The 18,592-nt window shown below is 50.8% G+C and overlaps 5 protein-coding genes across 5 annotated transcripts; 2 read left to right on the forward strand and 3 right to left on the reverse strand.

Annotated features, from left to right (window-relative positions):
• Positions 1-158: 158 nt before the first annotated feature.
• Positions 159-4,671, reverse strand: INS49_001980 (uncharacterized protein; the record flags this gene model as incomplete). The annotated part of the gene is made up of 8 exons (XM_043162799.1): positions 159-1,132; positions 1,368-1,604; positions 1,694-2,898; positions 2,963-3,114; positions 3,238-3,430; positions 3,983-4,129; positions 4,227-4,537; positions 4,612-4,671. The coding sequence occupies 8 exons, from the start codon at positions 4,669-4,671 to the stop codon at positions 159-161; spliced, it is 3,279 nt and encodes a 1,092-aa protein (XP_043031305.1).
• A 3,656-nt stretch (positions 4,672-8,327) lies between these two features.
• INS49_001981 (uncharacterized protein) lies at positions 8,328-10,449 on the reverse strand (the record flags this gene model as incomplete). Its single annotated transcript, XM_043162800.1, has 2 exons — positions 8,328-8,711; positions 8,764-10,449. 2 exons carry the CDS (start codon positions 10,447-10,449, stop codon positions 8,328-8,330), a joined length of 2,070 nt encoding a protein of 689 aa, XP_043031306.1.
• A 1,318-nt stretch (positions 10,450-11,767) lies between these two features.
• Positions 11,768-12,876, forward strand: INS49_001982 (uncharacterized protein; the record flags this gene model as incomplete). The annotated part of the gene is made up of 4 exons (XM_043162801.1): positions 11,768-11,942; positions 12,000-12,182; positions 12,248-12,481; positions 12,842-12,876. The coding sequence occupies 4 exons, from the start codon at positions 11,768-11,770 to the stop codon at positions 12,874-12,876; spliced, it is 627 nt and encodes a 208-aa protein (XP_043031307.1).
• Positions 12,877-13,516: 640 nt separating this feature from the next.
• Positions 13,517-14,185, forward strand: INS49_001983 (uncharacterized protein; the record flags this gene model as incomplete). Its single annotated transcript, XM_043162802.1, has 1 exon — positions 13,517-14,185. The coding sequence occupies one exon, from the start codon at positions 13,517-13,519 to the stop codon at positions 14,183-14,185; it is 669 nt and encodes a 222-aa protein (XP_043031308.1).
• A 339-nt stretch (positions 14,186-14,524) lies between these two features.
• On the reverse strand, positions 14,525-15,825 carry INS49_001984 (uncharacterized protein; the record flags this gene model as incomplete). The annotated part of the gene is made up of 3 exons (XM_043162803.1): positions 14,525-15,278; positions 15,370-15,472; positions 15,660-15,825. The coding sequence occupies 3 exons, from the start codon at positions 15,823-15,825 to the stop codon at positions 14,525-14,527; spliced, it is 1,023 nt and encodes a 340-aa protein (XP_043031309.1).
• Positions 15,826-18,592: the final 2,767 nt, after the last annotated feature.

The raw sequence follows: 18,592 nt of genomic DNA on the forward strand, positions 1-18,592 counted from the left end.
CGATTCATTGGAGAAGGGAGGAGACTTCCGCACGAGGGAAACAAATATTTGATACGAAATGAATATTAAGCTCCCCAAACGTATCGTGTTATTCTTGTTCTCGCTTTCATCAAAACCTTCCATTTCGTATACTCCCGTCAAGCCTCTCCTCTCCGATTTCAATAAGCCTTTGGCTGCTTCCAGACGGGTGAACTTCTCAGGTTACTCCTGTCAAACTCCACTTTGCCCTTGCTGTTGACCCAGGCTCCCTCGTCCGTAGCCTCCAAGTTGTCCGCGCTCAGACTCTCAATCTCCTTCTTGCTCAATCCATAATTATCCTTCGGCAACCATATGAGAGGCGCCTTGCTGGTGAGGCTGGGGTTCTGGTATGCTTTCTTGATGTCTTCCTCGCTATACTCAGGGGCCGGCTCGGTCTCGGCTCCTGTGCGAGCAAGGAAAGCACGCATGGCTTGATGCGAAGCGTACACGTGTGGCTCAAGGAACCGTGCGATCGGGGAGACGACCTTCTGTGGGAGGTGCATCCCTCGGCCGAGACGCTGCACATGAGATCGCTCGTGCTCGTCTACTCGTGCATCTCCAGCAGCAACAGCCTGGCCTTCCTCTGCGGCAGACAGAAGAGGATCCTGCTCTCCATTCTCAGAATCGACCATGTCTTCTGGGAAATGGTCCTCCAGCGGGTTCAGATAACGGTTAGTCCCGATGTTGTAGGCAATTGTTGCGAAGAACAAGATAGCCAGCATAATTGCAGGACCCTTGGCCTTCCGCAGGCCGAAAAGCCCAATTAAACATAATTCGCCAATGTATATACCCGCCAGTATCTGTTGTAGCGCGCGCGTATAGCATTTCCCCTTGGTCTCGATTTTTGGCTGGACCATGAAGAGTAAAGTATAGCGATAACTCAGGTAGAAGAGGGACAATCCCACAGCTGCGAATCCCAGAACAAGTGGTGATATGCAGCTGTAAGCCAAGGCAATAATGACGAAATTCGTGAACTTCGGATAGACTTTTCCCCATGCAATTCCCTTGAGGCCGGTATACTGTTTGAATTTGTCACGCGGGGTTTTGTAGATGAAGATCTCGAAGAAAAGGTATTGAAGCAGGTCCGACCAATTCATGATATTTTTTACGGATGCTGTTGTCTTATCAGTATGACTTGACAACTCTCGAAAAGACCGGAATCAGTCAGGAGCACTTCAGGTTACCAAGTTGGTCCATTCAACCCCAAAAACACGACCTCTCAGTAGTATTCTACGAAAGGCCGATGATTTCTGAGTGAATGAACTTTCAAGACAACTCGAAGTGCTCCTTAGCTGGCGGATGATCTTCCAACCAAAGGAAAACCACAAAAGGGGGGGGGGGTTACGAACAGGCGAGCCCCTGAAGGATGAAATAAGTCAGGTAGAAGTTTGATGATTTCGGAAGATTGTCGGCGAGTAGCTGGGGAACGTGGTGCGGCTCGTTGACGATCACTGGGATGAAGGCCGTGGCAGACGAAGATAGAGCTGTAACCAGGAACACTTGGATGATCTGGAATGTGTAATACCATGCCTGGACTTGCAATTCAGCCGTGACTATGGTAGGTTGTCCCGAGGCTTTGGCCACATCTGTGTTAAAGTGAGATGTCAACTATGCAGTCTAGAAGGTCTGGGTGCAGTCTAGAAGGAGGGTAAGAGGTCATCCGGGTTTGACTCACGTCGCATTAGGTTCGGCAAGTAGGATGCAAACTGGCTCGTGAGAAACGGGGGCAGAAAGCCTGTGAGAAGCCCAAGGAGAGAGTCTGGGAGGCTGTTGATCCAAGAGAGCCACGAGACGTTGTCGGCGAGGTAATTCACGTTTGATACTGTGCCGATAATGGCCGTTGGGATTGACCAAAAGATGATCAGAAGCGCTATCAGGAGATTTGCCATTGACTTTTTGGACAGCCGTTCGGCTTGTGGCATTGCGAGATTGCGCCATATTATTTCGTTCGGAACCACGCCAATGAGTCTTGACTGAATGGCGAGGCTGGGAGGCACGGGAAGGCGAGACTTGGATTCGCCTCGATAGGCTCGTTGCGCAGCAGACTGGGTTGCGTATTCAACAAATATTGCACATCGATTATGCCCATTTGCATTTTCAGCCGAGTAGGAGTCCCGCTTCTCAGCGACCTTCTGCACTGCTTCCTTTACCTCGTTGCGCAGGTGTTGGATAAGATCGGCCGCGTTGCCGGTGAGATAGTACTGTCGCTCACGGGGACGTGCACTCTCAATTGCAGCATTCTCTGCACTTCCTTCGGCCTCTAGGCCTTCTCTCCGACGGGTTTCGGCGATCTTTTTGCTGGCTTGTCTGAGGTACGAGACTTCGGCGAATTCCAGTCTCACTGTTCTGTCATCCCTCGACTCGACCTCGTCATCAAGTGACTTTGTCTTTTTGACGACCCATTGTTGTCTTGCTTCGCTGCCGAAGTTTTGCTGCGGGTCAGAGACCGTGGAAGCCTCCTTCGGCGGGTCGAGATAAAGGACGGTCCGTGATGAGAGGCGAGAAGCGTTCGCTTGAGCTAGGTACCAGGCTTGGCGAAGTCCAACGAGCCACATTCGCTCTCTGGCAATGACCAGCATAACAAATCCAAAGAAAACCCAAGCTACCACAGCATGAGCATATAGTCTGTCCTTGTGACGCACATTACCAAAACCAAGTCGATCAAGCTGGGATTCATCCCCTCCACCGGTCGCATTCACGGGGAAGAGGATGACCCAGGTGATGGCTGCTCCGACAAAACAGATGAAGACAGATGTCTTGAGAAATCGGAGATACAGGTATGCGTCAAGCGAGGAATGCTCAAGAACGAATTTGTCGTCAAGCTGTCTGATTGTTCGGACCCATTCGAAGCGTCTAAGACTGGATATGGGTGTGCGATCCCTGCCCGATGTCAGCAGTGCAGGCGCAGGATTGGGGAAGACCAGGATGGAGGGGTTAGATTTACTTTTCAGGAATGACATCAATATAGGTTCTTGGCGAGTATATCCTGCGAAGCGGGCGCTTGATGAGGACGAACACTGTGAGGAGGAAGACGGCGCTGATCAAGGACGGGATGAGAGCAGCTAAGATGGCGGGCAGAGATGCTGACTGATTCGACTGTTGCATTTGTCAATGAGGTGACCTCACAAGACTGTCCCAGCTCTGGATCAAGCCTGACCATATCAAAGCAGGGGCCTGGGGGTATGCTGTGAGCAGATCTTGAGGCGGGGGCGTACTCACATCACTGCCGACCGTCTCATTGCTCGAGATGACGAGTGAGGGGTGTGTGTCCCACGCGGGGCCCAAGACATGCTGAGAGGCCATCTGCCTGTATCGCCAGATGCAGTCGGCCCTGAGAGGCCAGATCACTGCAAATGGGATGAGATGGGATGCAATGATCGGGGTTAGAGGTCCAGGCTGTAGAGGCAGGTGGCTGTTGATTGTCGCGGTCAGCAGGTAAAACTGGGAACTGGGCTTCCTTTGTCGCAAATGTTTGTCACAGGCGGTGACGTCTTGAGATGGCCCACTTTTGTACGGAGGACATTCCCAAGCGTGGTGTACCCCTAACCCTGTCGACGTCCGCCTCCCAGCCTGGGACCATGACATGAGAAGGAAGCAACTGGCGCACCAAGCACACCTGAAGGAGCACGAGCGCATGCCTCCTTCCCGTCAAATCCGAACCAACTGTTTTGTTCGTATAAGTGACAATTGGGCAAGGGATGGGTATATCACATCAGACAAATCAGACGCTATGTTGCATTCTCCCAGACCGGTGCTGTAACCTAGCTAGCCACGACGAAAAATCGTATCTTGATCCCGCGTGTTTCCTGCGCGCGGTGCTCGACTCTGATATGTACATAGCACTCCCCGGTGTTCCATATGTTTCACAGTTCCAGCTGTGGTTGTAATGAGGTGGCGGGAACACTACTTCTCTAGGGGCCCACAGCCGGCTGTAGCAACTCAATACCACGTCGGGGTCACAGACCAGTGGCGCAACATGGTGGTCACAGCATTGTTCCACTCAAATTCAAAACACTGAGCCAGCTGGTCGGCTTCTTCTGGAGAAGGCTCACGCCCACCCCACATTTCAGGTCTCATGGCCTCTATGGCAGCATATGTAGCCACAAGGTTGCTGGTGATTCACTATCAGCACATGTACTCAAGCAGGAAGCACGGTGTCATTCGGAGGAGTCCCGGGTGTTATGAGAGCCAAGTAACTGAAAACTCACTCATTGACAGTCTTTTGAAGGCAGAGCCAGGCCATGTTCCAGCTCCTATTGCTCTCAGGGTCACTGCGCACTCTCATCTGCGCGTCCGTCACGATATCTCCACAGAATGGGTAATTCCTTGTCAGTCCCCTCAACTCAGTGAGGAACTGGTTGCTGCTGACATAGTAGCTCCATGCCTCCGTCATTGGGCCTTGGAATGCCACAGCATCACTCTCGTCACATGTAGCCGCTATCCGCTCGACTCTCACGAGTTCTGTAAGGGTATTGACACTGTGGGACTGGAGTGACTCGATTATTCGACGAATTGGGCGCTGAGACGGCGACAGTAGCGTTAGCGGCCGTGATCTGTTACAGATAGAGGGTGGTTGGGAGTAGTGCGCAATACCTGAGCACCCCTTTCCTTCTTGTGGCCATTAGATGAGCGACCTGATCGCGAAGAGGACATTTTGCTGACTTTTGTCTTGCCTTGCCGTTTTTAAACTCTCGTGATCAACAAGCTATGGGCTCGAGGACTCGATGAATGGTTTGGAAGATCAAAAGACTGAAGGAACCTGAGCAAGATACTTCTTGGGATACCTGTTGATGAGTGCCCTTGCTTTCTGGAGGGCAGTTTTATATCTGCCACAGTTCGTTGTGCTGTTTCGATGCGTTTTCTCCGAGTGCCGTCACCGCTAGAGTTGTCGCGGCTGCTCCGGTGTCTGCCTGCCTGCCTGTGCACCTCGAGATCATCCCGTATGACCTATGATGACAACGTGAGCGTTGATGAGGCTTTCCCGACATAGGTACGTGGCTGGGGGCCGGTATATGCAGTGGGCACCGGTGAGTGCCGACATACACAGCCAATGGGTTGAGCATATATGTCATACTTAGTACCTGTATTTAGTGTTGGCATCTGCAAGTCAACATCCCGAAAAGGTTTAGCAGACATGTGGAATTTGTACCCAACATTAGAACAACTTTCTGAACAAGAGAGAAGTATCTCGGGCTTCTGTGCTGGGTGAAAAGTGGGGCTTCATGTTCACATGTACACTTGGACAGGGGCAGTAACCCGATCATACGGGCCAACTGCTACTTATCAAGATTTTCCAGGACTGCGGGTCGCAGGAATCAACTCGGAGGACAGTCACGCGAAGCGTCTTCTCTCACGAAACACCCGCAAAGCTGAAAACTGAGCCGGCATCTTAAAAGACCTCGATAAAGCGACGGAATACGTGCGGCTGAAGTCCGGACTGGGTGTGGCGGCTCATGTTCGGGATTGAGGCTCAGCCGGCTTGTTACGACCGGAGCTGCCAGCTTTGACAAGCCCACTGGTTGGTCCCTTAGCGACTTGAAATGCCCAAATAGGCTGAAACGTGGGCCACAGGCTGTGCCCAAAGAGGTGCGCCTTTCCAAGATGTGAAAGGCTGTGTATGCCCAGGCACGCAATGAGTGAGAAATTGGGAGGATTCAAAGTGCTCACTTGAGCGTTTTATGGTGAAAGAAGGGGACGGGAATATGATTGTCGCAACACTTGTCGCAAAGACGCACGTACAGACCTGATCAAACACAATACACAAGAACATCTGGAAAAGGGCCAAATCTACGCTTTATCGAGCCCACGGAGCAATTTTCGCCCCTTGAGTATTCTCAAATCGCCATCCGGATTTGTAAGAAATCGAACAGCTGGTGACAAGACAGGCTGGACTGGGCGGGAAAACAGGATCTGTCAGCGTCATGAGCTAGCATCCAGGTACCGAACCCTGTTAGCAATGCAAAGCGTTTGCCAGATCTAACCTAGCATCGACGAAACTTTCCCTTCAAGGCCCAAAAGGTCACTCCATTTCAGAGTGGGGAAATGATCCATTGGCCTTGGACAACGATATGAGAGCGACGACAACGGAAGTATTGGGTGAAGACGTGATTATGAGACGGATGTATTTTGGGATTGTGTTTACTAATGAAGTAGCGGTATAGTCCATGTCATCCCAGAACCAGCCAGCCCTATAGGGCTGCAGGAGCCCGCATGAAACCTGCATGAGGATGCATACTTTCAGCTAGCGGCGCCAGCCATGGGTTCCGAGCTCTCGGATTGCACCCAGCAAACGGTCGAGGAGCGGAGCCAAGGTTTTGCGGATACTCTGTGGGATGGCGCTTATTGGTCTCGGAGGCTCGACAGGCTCGTGGCATCCCGGAGTGGCCGCCTGAACGGCCCCGAGATCTGGATGATGAGATTTTAGCCTGTGTCATGCCTCTCTCTGCCTACGTAACTCATCGTTCATTCCAGACCTTCCCACTGGAATAACAGCACTCCTGCGGTAGCATTCACCACACAAGTGATTGCGTCAACGTCTCCGCGTGACTAGGTAGGCTGCCTCCGCTTCCAAGACATTCGACTCGTGCTTTTGTGCAGAGGAGGAGCACAATCCTTTTCCAGATGGCTGCTGAGCGGCCAGTTTGACTATACTACAACTATCTCTTCAATTATCGCTGGATCTGCCAGCGTGCAGACTTGACTCACATCTTAGGTGGTCATTAATAGGGGCGACTTTTCTTTACTTCCAAAAATGTAATGACCTTTGTGTGCATGGGTACGCCTCCGGACCGGCAAACACTGGGAAGTAATTAGAATAAGCCTAGGGTCCCAGTTGAGCCTCACAGCCACGATCACCCGACGCTGGGGATCCGCGCACACCAACTTCTCTTTCGTAGCGCTGAATGTTCCAGACCCGGACGGTCCCGGGCCCCGAAGGACGCATTCGATCTATACCATGCTGTACATTTACACCAAGCGTTTCCCCGAACAGACAGTGGAATCCTCCGGCATTGAATGTCGGCAGGGCGCCCTGCCCTCGGCTGCCATGCCATGCCATGCCATGCCATGCTCCCCCCCCCCCTGCATGGACAAAAGTTCCACGCCTCCAAGACAGCCTCGATATCCAGGGAGCGGCTGACCAGCGGGTAGGGCTGAGGCACACGAGATACACTGCCCCTGCCAAGGTCCGTAACGTTAATAGGCCCCAGACAATGCCTAATCTGCAGCACCCCTATACCCAAACAAGACACCCCCCACCCCAACCCCCCAAAACGGCCCCCCGGCCCAGGTGCATAATCACTCTGTTGGCTGCACATTTATGCGGATGCCTACTTCTCACCGCCTTCTTTGTTTTCATTGCTCCTGTCCGGCCTCGGGGCAAGTGAAGAGCTGACGACTAAACCCCGAACGCTACCAACATAGGGAGGTATGTTACGCGCGTCGGAAGTATCTGTTTCCCCCCCCCCCCGGTCTCAGAGAGTCAGTGAACCCTTTGCGAATTATATTCCCGCATCTTGGGCCTGTCATCAACGAGAAGGGACTGGGAGGCATGACGTCAGAACGCAAGGCAGCAAGGCCACGGTCCAACACGAGTTGCTGGCGTCATCTCGGACTCACTGTCCGAGGGACGTGGCGCCAACAATATTAAAGGCACTACCAGAGCCGCTCACTCTTGTGAGAGGTTTTTAAATCCAGGAAGACGCACTGTATAAGGCCTAAATCACACTCGGAGGGTGTGGGGCCATCCATTTTCCTCTTTAGTACAACAGAGGTGGGGCGAGACCGATATGCAATGTTCCGAATCAAGTTCTCAATCTAGGCGCGGTCAGGGCAGAATGTTTCGGACTGCAATGTCCTATTAGTTACAGTCTATTGAACAGATGTCTGTGGCCAAGCCGTACGGTATCAAGCCACCTGACTCTAGCAGCCCAGCCCAGCCGCAAGCCTGAGGGCACACAGTGAATACTTGACAGCGCGACGGAGGCTGGGATGCACAAGACAAGACTTGCTGAGATCCTAACATATACCAAGAACAGTTCTAAGTGCGTTCGTTGTGTTCCAACCACAGCAGTGCAAAGTCGGAGCGTGGTTGAATATCTCATGCAGGCTCAACACATCTCTATGAATGCTTCTTCCACGACACCACCCGCATATCACTGCTTAGATATCGACACGATTCGCTATTTCCAGATCGGCCGTAACATCATCAACAAGCCGAAGCGCTCTATACCATATCTCATATCGTCGTTGATACATGATCAGAAAACCTCCTCTGCAGGTCTCTGTCCAAATGGTTGGGTATCGATTAGTTACCACTCCCGCTCTAGATCCCTTCTCGTCGTGTTTAGATCTTCCTCCCGGATTTGTCGCGTGTCGACGCTGGCATATCCTGCTTCCCCCTCGTCGTGCTCGTCGTGCTGTTCGCCGTCACTATCCTCGTGACCGTCGTCACCCAGGAAGTCATCGCTCTCCAGCTTTCCGCCCCTAATGAACAGTGTCCAGCCCCATCCGACGAGGGCGATGCCGCCGAACACACCCCAGGCAAGCAACTCGCCCTTGTGCTGCAAGCGCATCGACAATGTGAACAGACCGCCAGATGCAAAGGGCCCAAAGGACCGGCCGGCTGCGGAGAGTGTCTGGGCGATGCCGTTGAGTGAACCAAGGGTTTCATGAGTGGGAGCAGAGTTTGTTATCTGTAGGAATGAGTAAAGGCTGTCAAGGCACGCAGAGGAGTTCGGCACTTACGAGTAGTAGAACACAGCTCAGTCCACCAACGGCGCTCAAATTCTTGAGCACGAGTATCACACCCAGCTCGACCAGCAGCCACGACCTGCCCGAGCCCCAGCCAAACGGAGCAGTTCCATCTTGGTATCCCACAAACGGCATAAAGACCATGGTGAGAGCCAAGCCCAGTAGGCTCAGTCTGAAGGTGCCCAGATTGCCCAGCCGCGCCTTGAGAGGCTCAAACAAGGAAACCTGGAACAGGATGGTGACCAGTCCCGCCAGGCTCATACTAACACCGATGACGCCGGGGCCAAGTTCGCGACCGGTGGGCGGTGGTGCGGAGGCAAAGATGGGATAGAGGCTGTTGAAGGAGATGTTTACCACCTGGAAGACGAGGTAGGTGAGCAAAATGCTCACGGTGGTCCAGTTGAGCAACTTGCGCAAGGCTGATCGACTGGAGGGGGGACTGTCTTTGTTGTCCTGGGGTCGTCCTTGCGATTCGAGGTCGGGGGCCGAGTGGAGGAGGGCGTCTTCCTCGCCTGTGCCACCTTGTTCGTCGTAGGCGCCCTCATTCTCCTCCCGGAGCACGACGTCGGGCGGGGAAGCTGACCAGCTGGAGCTCCGGAACCTTTCCCGTCCTTTTCTCGCATTGAGGCAAGAGCAGAAACAGAGGTTCTCGAGCCAGGCGAGGGCTTTTATCTCGTGTCTCCTGTCAGCTTCGTCCAAGGTCTCCTCGAACCATATCGCCAAAACCACCACGGCGGTCAGCAGTAAAGCGGCGGACATCAGGTTGGGCCCCAGAAAGGGCCACCTCACAGACCCCGGCTCCCCGACAAGCAGACCTCCCAGGGCCGGACCGGTGATGCCTCCAATAGAGTACATGACTGGCAACCACGTAAAAGCCCTGCTCTGGTTGCTCCGGTCGGTGACCTCGCCTAGGACGGTCGGCACGACGGCGGCATTCCCGTTGAGGAGCCCCATGGCAATGTGGACGACCAGAACGTGCCAATAGCTCTCACAGAAGCCGAAGAAGGCGAAGCAGAGGCACAGCAGGGCGGTGCCGATGAGCATTATCGGTTTCCTCCCGACGCGGTCGGAGAAGTAGCCCCACAGGAAGTTTGTCATGAGCTGTGCCAGTGCGAAGGACGAGGCAAGCAGGCCAACATACAAGCCGGCTTGGCCCTGTGGTATTTCGGGGAAGGCTGCGACCATGGTGGGCAGGTATGGACCGATGGAGTTGAGGGCGGTCTGCTCGGCCAGGCTCAGCAGGGCCAGGAGGAGGAGCTGCCTGACGGGCAGAGGTGTGACGTCCCCGTTGCTGTCGCGGCTGTTGGTGTGCCTGTGGCCTCTTCTCCTACGGGCCGCTTCCTCCTCGGAGGGCGAGTTGGCGGTGCTCGAGTCGGGGGCATCGCTGGGGGTCTTGGGCGGCTGCGTGGGGAAAGTGTGGTACTTGTAGGTGGATTGGCGTCGCATCTGGCTGAGGTGGCCGAGGAAGGTTCGTCTGCGTCCGAGGGGCTTGCCATCGCGAGCGGCGTCGTAGGGGCCAGGGAAGGAGGGCATGGGGGCGCCGGCGTGGAATGAGCCGGCAGAAGTCAGCCGAACCGGGCGGGCAAGGCTTGGGCGCGACGACGACGACGAGGATGCGCCGGCGGTGTGTGCCGTAGAGGCCACCATGGCGGCTGGAGCGATGGACGAGGCCTGGGGCATGGCTGGGTGGGTGGATCAGGGATGTCGCCCGCGTCGGGGGTTCGAGGCCGGATCCGCGAGGTGGGAGGAGGAGGAGGAGGAGGAGGAGGCGGAGGAGGAGGAGGAGGGTTGACGGTAGTATGTACTATGATGACCCGGAGCAGTTCATCTTCCTCACATCTGGAGGCTGTTGATAGGCATGCTAACGAGCGAGGGACTGCAAAAACAATTACCAGACGAGGCGAGCGAAGCGGCGACCAACGACGTAGTCAGTCTAGTGCCGACTCGCAATGATATGATCAGGGCATGCTCTCGATCTGGGATCTCAAAGTCAGCCTACCTCCCCAGCCTACCAGCCTATCAGCCTAACCCAGGTACGGACCCTTGCCTAGCAGGATGCCGGTGCGCCGTTGCCAATTGCCCCGCGACGGAACGAATTGGCCGCCGAAGTGGGGACTGGTGACGCAACCGTGACACGGGAGCTGCCCGCAGAAAAACCACCGTACTAACACCTACCTTCAGCCATCAGACGGCCCGATTGGGTGCTATGCACACTCTAGTGTACTAGCTGACGGATTAAATGCTCAACAACTCCAGGATGCATCGTCTGCCTCGCTCAAGCATACCGTCCACGTGCTTTTTGCAGCTGCAATAACCACCACATGCTGGACCGTCCCAGCCGTGTGCGGCTGAAATAGGACGGGACACGCAAGGCAAGCATGCAAGAAGGCAGCCAGCTCGCCATTACGGCGCAGCCCCCCTGTCATAATTATGTCGGTCAATAGGTGGTCTGCAGCAAGCCCACCGCAGATAAGCATCCTTTTTTTTTTTTTTTTTTTTTTTTTTTCCCGCTTCTGGTCACATGTGCAGTGTGCAACATGCAATGCACGCGTCAAAAACGAGGTGTTCTGAAGCCCCCAGTTCTTGACCACATGCAGGAGCGCCTGCAGTGCACCCATCACATGAACAGGCCATTATCAGACTTTCTGGGCAGTGACAGGTCACGCCAACTGCTCTGAGACGGTTTGATAGTGATCAAGTCGACAACTTAGAGAAGGGCCTCGGTTGACAGTGACGTCCCGCATTCCTATGCAACCCCATTCAGTAACGAGAATCTAGAGCTCCAGGTCCCTCATCAACCTACTGTGGAGAGGATTAGTCAACTCAGACGCATCTTAGCACGTCCAGGCGTGTGACCCCGCTTCTTGCCCTCTTCCTCGTCGCCCCCGAAGTCGTGAACGGTGAGTTGAATCCTGCTAGGCGATCGCAATTGCCGCCGGTTCAGACATCAAGAATCCAGCATGGCATCCCTACCAAGACCAAGGCAAGTCCGAACGGAATGTATTATCCCAGTGCTCTGCTGACGGGTGCCGCAAGTCCAACGGAGCTGGGCATCAAGCTCGTGGACGGTCCTCACAAGCAGGAGCCTGCCAACCGACGCCTCCGAGGGCTTCTAGGCGACCAGTGGATCTTCGACAGCTTAAGTGCCAGATATGTTTGGGAACATCCGTACTGTATGTCTCTGGTCAAGGCTGCCCTGTAAGTCTCAGGGAACTAAAATGTCTGTCTAGTCCCGTATTACTACGTTCCTGAGAAAGACATAACAGCAGGCCCAGCAAAGATCGAGAAGGAGAAGGAAGACAAGGCCGGCTTCTGGTTGGGAACAATACGCAGCGGAGCCACGACTGCTGAGGCGCAGGGCTACGACAAAGGCCCGCTGCAAGGCCTCGTCAAGGTCAAGGTGTCGGACATTGGTCAGTCACCACTGTTCGCATCCCTTTCCCGTGATCAACTTCTAATGATGGTTTTCACTGGCTAGACTGGTTCGCGGAAGACGAAAAGCTTCTTGGCGGCCACCCCAAGGACCCTTATAAACGCATTGAGATCCTTCCTTCTTCTCGCGAAATTCGGGTCGAGCTCAACGGCACGGTTCTTGCCCAGAGTACAAACAACATGTTCTTACACGAGACCATGCTACCTACACGCCACTACCTGCCTCCAACTTCTATTAAAGATTGGGGCTTGCTGAGCAAAAGCGATACAACTACTTTCTGTCCATACAAAGGACAGGCTTCATATTATGATGTGAAGGTGGGAGACGTCGAGGTAAAGGACGCCGTATGGTATTATGTGTACCCGACCTCCGAAAGTGCGGCAATTCAGGGGCGATTGTGCTTTTATAATGAGAAGTTTGACGTCTTTGTTGACGGGGCGAGGGAGAAGCGATGAAACGCGACACCATACCGAAAAAGAATCAGCAGAAGTGATACTGGAGTAGGAAAAGGTCCATCTGGAGCAACATTTGGGGTAGGAATGCCACTGTCCATCATGACGCGTGCTGAGGCTTGTTTGCAATGTTGCGGATGAGGGAAATAGCCTTGAATCAAGTCCAATGTGCGTGCTTGACCGCTAGGCGCTCGTGATACCATCATGGATCCAATGATGTAATGCTAAACGCGAAATGTACTAGCAAAAATACACCAGTCTAAGGATTTGTGACTCACTGTGTGACTTCTTAAATCGTATAGGTATGCAAATATCTCTAGTTGCCCATGGGCTATAGAGGTGTACAGCGTCAGCTGTTAAGAAACCCCTGCAAAATTTTCATTCACCTCTATCTTCACTATAGTTACCCCCATCTATTGGAAAAGAACTAAAAAGGGAGGGGGTTAGAAGTTAGGGTAGGGGTGAGTGAAAAGCTTAAAATGAGGTTTCGCAACAGTTGTCGCTGTGCACCTTTGTAATGGGCAGCTCATCATCTCCGGTGACTCAGTAAGACCGGGCAAATAAGACGCCGCAAAGACAAATCCTTCGACTGGCTTGCATGAGCGAGCTCCTTTACCCCTCTCGGGACAATCACAATTGGGAGTGAATTGTGACCCCTGTTAATCCGTAAGCGCAGGATTTCACGCCTATCAACGCGCCAGGATGAGGCTTGTACCACAGGCAGGCTTGGCGTATTTAAAGGGACTGATTCACATCGTGGGTTTCCCAGATTCCGAGTTCCCTGGCACCACCTCAAATCATCCATCCAACTCGACCAGGTGAAGACCTAGCACACATCTTAAGTCACATTTCTCGATTCATTATGGCTGAGGCATACCTCGACGGTCTCGAGAACGTATGGCGCTCAGAGCGGCTGGTGTTCCGGGCAACTCAGCAGGAAGACTACGAATTCTTGTTTCGAGATCTCGATACCGATCCCGTCAACGTTTCCCTCTCCGGGCCTATGCTCCTGAAGCCTCCACGAAAACAAAAACCCGAGGATTGGTTTGATAAGTGGAAACAGAACGACTTTCTGATGGACGTGATAATCTGCCTCCGTTCAGACGTCAAGGCCAACGAGAGGCATTTCAAGAGCAGTGCCTTGTCTGAGAAAGACGTTGACCAGCCTGACAAGGCAGCAGACAAGCCTATCGGCATGATTAATTTGTCGACCAGCGTGTATGGCCGGAACCCAAGCAATCGTGCCTGCTCCTTGGGTATTGCTATTGCAGCACCATATCAGAACAGCGGCTACGGCACCGAAGCTGTCCGTTGGGCCATCGGTTGGGCGTTCCGAAGAGCAAACATGCATAGTGTTCACCTGGGATCTGTGGAATACAATAAACGGGCTCACAGATGCTACCAGAAGGCAGGATTCAAGCTGGATGGGAAGCAAAGGCAATGCCACTGGCACAACAGAGCCTGGTACGATCTGTATCTGTTCAGCATTCTGGAGGACGAGTGGGAGCAACTGGACGAGGGAAAAAGTTGAGATTGGGCTTTTGTGTTGCTTTTGAATGAAACCGATTTCTTTTCGTTCTTCCCCTGTGTGCGCTGATGTTGATTGTGAACCCGGGGACGTTGCAACTCGTGATCCACATGTCGGGTAGTATGTAATTTCGGCAGAGCTTGGGAAGCAGACCTCGAGCTGCGAAAGCCTTGAACTACAAAACAGACCTGTTATGTGTTCAGTGGCTACGCCACACATCAGCCTACTTGGATTCCACAGAAAGCCTGAATGCCAGTCATGTACGTTGATGTTGCGGATCATTCATGAGCCTTGCAGAATAACCCTTTTGCATTGCCTGTTGAGCTTGCTTTCCAACTTCCCTCAAACACTTGATCGCAATCGCCACTTGCTTACCATGCATCTACTGACGGCCATAACCAAAGCAGCAGAAGCTAGAGTGGCGCCACTCCAAACCCAGCTAGCAGAAAAACCATATGTCCTCCACAGTCCTCCACCGGATGGGGCACCGAGCAAAAGCCCGACGCTGCAAATCGTCGACGCCATCCCAGTCCTTGTGCTTATACGGCTGGGGTCCTCAGTGAGCCGTGCAAAGATGGTCGGCTGCAGGGTGAAGAAGGCTCCAGTGAAGAATCCGTACAGGATGATCATGGCTAAGAGACCTGCAAGATTCGGGCCGGCGTTGAAGGAGAGCACAATGATTGCCATCGAGGTAACAGATGCCACCATCATGTTTAATGGTCCCAGACGAAGCGTAAGGCAAGGTATGTTGGGAAGCACCCGGCCAAACACTGAGGCTCCATTCAATATGGATACGAAGTATAGTGCTGTGCTCTCCGTGGTAATTCCTTCTTGAACGGCATAGCTAGCCAAGTAAAAGAAAGTTGTGTATAGGCCCAGGAATGCAAGCATAGCGCCAAGAACAAACAGAACGTACGGCATGTCCGTCAGAGCAGACCGATCAAAGAACGCACGTTTCGCTTGCGGCATCGCAGGCTGCTGAAGCACAACGTTCGATACACCTAACGTGATGAGGATAACCAGCGCCACGCTGAGACTGGTATATTTGAAGCCAATGGTAGGTATCAAGGAGCGAATCATAATCGGATAGACGACTCTATGCAGGCGATGAAGATGAACATCAGCAACGATCACACATTTTGACTGCTCCAGCAGCCCCTTTGTTGCAGATAATTTAATCCACTCACCCTCCGAAACCACTCGCGCTCACAACAATGCCATTCGCAAGTGGCAACTTGCTGGTAAACCAGACCGACGGCACAGCGACGCTTGGGACGGCTAAAAGACCCACTGCAGCAAAAAGAGTCAGCTATCAAGGAACCAAGGAAGAAGTTTCATTGGGATATAGGGAGGAGCAGGCCACAGCATGGTCATAGCTTGTTTCAAAACCTGCAGCCTGACAGTGCCTTTGAGGTACAGGCTACAGATGACATCGATTTTCCAGAGAGGGTAAAAATTGTACCCGGAAGCTGCTTACTCCCAATTCCCGTGCAGATGCCTTGGGAGAGAAGCAAATGCCAGTACTCAAAGGACAGTCCTTGCATGATTGTTCCCACGAGGATCAATATCGAGCCGCCCTTGAGGAGATGACTGAAGTGGCCCTGGTCAAACACTGGTCCAGCAATAAAGCCGAGAAAGACCATCAAGAAACTTTCTAGTACGTGTTAATCTCCTGCCACAGAGCCTAAAGTGATACATTCTGGAGCATTCCAAGACATGAAAGACGGGAACCGTAAGAAAAAAAAGAATGGTACTTACGTACCGAGCCAATGCTCGAAACCTGAAAGGAATTGGCCCCTTTGAGAACGGTGTCTTCATAGTAGCTCTGGTAGCTCCCAAAACTTGAAACGATTCCTGAACAATGTCAACAAACATGTTGGGGGGGGGGGGGGTTGGATAAACGCCGTTAGATAGACTCTCTTCTTACCCCAAGTGTTGAAATATAAAAAGAATGCGCCCAATATTTGAAGCCAAGCTTTTAAACCCCCGTTTGGGGGACCTTTCCGTTCGAGCTCTATCGTCGCAGACGAGTCTGAGGACAGGACTCCAGGTCCGCTCTCAACGACATTGTGCTTTCTTTCCATAGCCAGGCCAAAGATCTTAGTGTACGTGAATAGGTAAAGCTGAAGAACTAGGTGGGAATTAAAGTTATGCTGCCATATTCTCGGCTCTGGCCGTCGATTTACAGCGCCTGCTTGGGTTTATGGCCTGGCCATACCACGTAAATTGCCCCAGAGGATGACTGGATGTCATGCCATTGCGTATCGTCAGATCCACAGAGCGTTGCTTCGGAAGCACCGCCGATGGGTCCCGGCCCTAAGCGAGCTGATACCTGTACTCGTCAGGCACCATCGGGATTTGGACGCTCTTGGCGTCAACAAAACTGCGCAGTACGCTCTACTGTCTACGATAGATCAAGTCAATGTGACTTCTGGACTCTTGCCTTGCATGCGTTTTTACGTCTACACTGAGTCACTGCCAGTGGTGTTTCTCGACAGCTACAGCGGACATTCCTCGCTCTTGGCGGCGGAAGGCTTGGAGCCAGCCTTGCGGGAGACAGGGACTTCGGAGTCTCCACGGCCAATTTATCTTGATGTCCTTCCGCAGATCCACTTATTGAAAAAAAAAAAGAATTTTCCGTTCCTTCACAACTTCGGGACTTCGGAAAGGTGGATACCTTGAGAATCTTGGCAACTCTCTATTGCGACTGTAGGTTACACATATTGCGTGGACGGTCCTGAGGGTCTGGATCCAGGCCATTTACTGAGTTGGGTTGTTCATCGGGTTGACCCGGAGTTCAAGCGGAACATGACGCAGCAGAAACGGACTCAGACATGGTGCATGAATTCAAAAGAGATCTACTTCTAGGCACATCGCTAGTACCAATGCCCAGAGTATTCATTTACGGGTCTAGCCGTCTATTTTATGGGGAATCACCAGCCAAGCAAAGGCAACAAAGCGAGGCAAGCAAAGCGTATTCAACAGCTTGCTCCATTCTAGAACCCGACTTATTATCGGAGGCTGGGGTAAAAAAAGTCCACGAGAGATGCAGAGAACAGCACCTACGTGCGAACTAATTAAATGATGATATAGTAATTATACGAAACTAGGCATAATGCATGAACTTGTGAGAAAGATGCAAAGGCCATTAGTTAATTAAATTTTAAATAAATATAATCTTTTTTTAATTTATTTGGCATTAATTAATGCTGATATATATAAAAGGGTAATCCGCGGCGGACTGCGTTTTTAATAGTATGGTTAATATTAATTAATGTTAAATGCATATTTCTTACCAAAAGTTAATTAATTTAAATCAGCATTATATATCTATTAACCGCTTTAAATTAACTAAATTAATTAAAAATAAAGAATTAAATATAGTTAATATTAATTAATGTTAAATTTAATTAATTTCTTTGCATTAAGTGGGTGCTAAGGTTGGTTAAAGTTAGCAAATATTGCAAAAGTACGCCACTTATTAATATGCGCCACTTATTAATAAACCACGTTATATATATATTATATATTGCGGGCATTATATATATTAACCCCATAAATTATATTATTTTCATAATTTATATAATAATTATAATTTATATAATATAATTTTCCTTATAAATTATATTATTTTTATAATTTATATAATAATTATAACTTATATAATATAATAATATATAATATAAACTTTAAATATTAAAATAAATATTATGTTTATAATATATATTTTTATATTATATAAATTAAAGTAATAAGTAAATATTTATAATAATAATATTTAAATAAATTGCATGATTGCTAATTTAAGCGGCTATATGGTATATTTTTACACATTTTATAGGTTTTTTTCTTAATATATAAATAACTAAAGATTTTCTCCTTTTATATAAGGTTTTTCTTTAATAAAATAATAATAAAAACATATTAAAAAAAGATACCTTTTAAGTTATTTTTTTATTATAAATTTTTTAAATTATGTAAAAATATAAAATAAAAAAATAACTTAAGGGGGGATATTGAAATGCTCTGAAATATTTTAATTATTAATGCGGGATATCTCTTTTTCCTAATATTTGCCACTGTATTCTAGATCGTCTATATTAAGGGGGCTAAGCACCCACCCAGACTAGACCAGAGCACTTGAATACTAAGCGATTATTCTAACAAGGCTGAGGTGCACTAATTAAACTAGATACGTTTTAAAGTTGGCACGAGATGCAAGTGGGGTAATGAGATAACCATGTAATACAACAGGTATTATAAAAAGCCACTACTTATGTTCCGGCTTATGGGTTGGACCAGTGCTTCCTAGGCTGCATATCTTCCCCAACTACCCGCCTGAGGTGGTGTATTATGACGTGGATCTTGCAGATTCAGGCCAACTTCAAGTCCCGGTTCCCAAGGTTCGAC

The sequence above is a fragment of the Diaporthe citri genome (genome assembly GCF_014595645.1).
Source record: "Diaporthe citri strain NFHF-8-4 chromosome Unknown scaffold_1, whole genome shotgun sequence".
In the NCBI taxonomy this organism is placed as follows: Eukaryota; Fungi; Ascomycota; class Sordariomycetes; order Diaporthales; family Diaporthaceae; genus Diaporthe; species Diaporthe citri.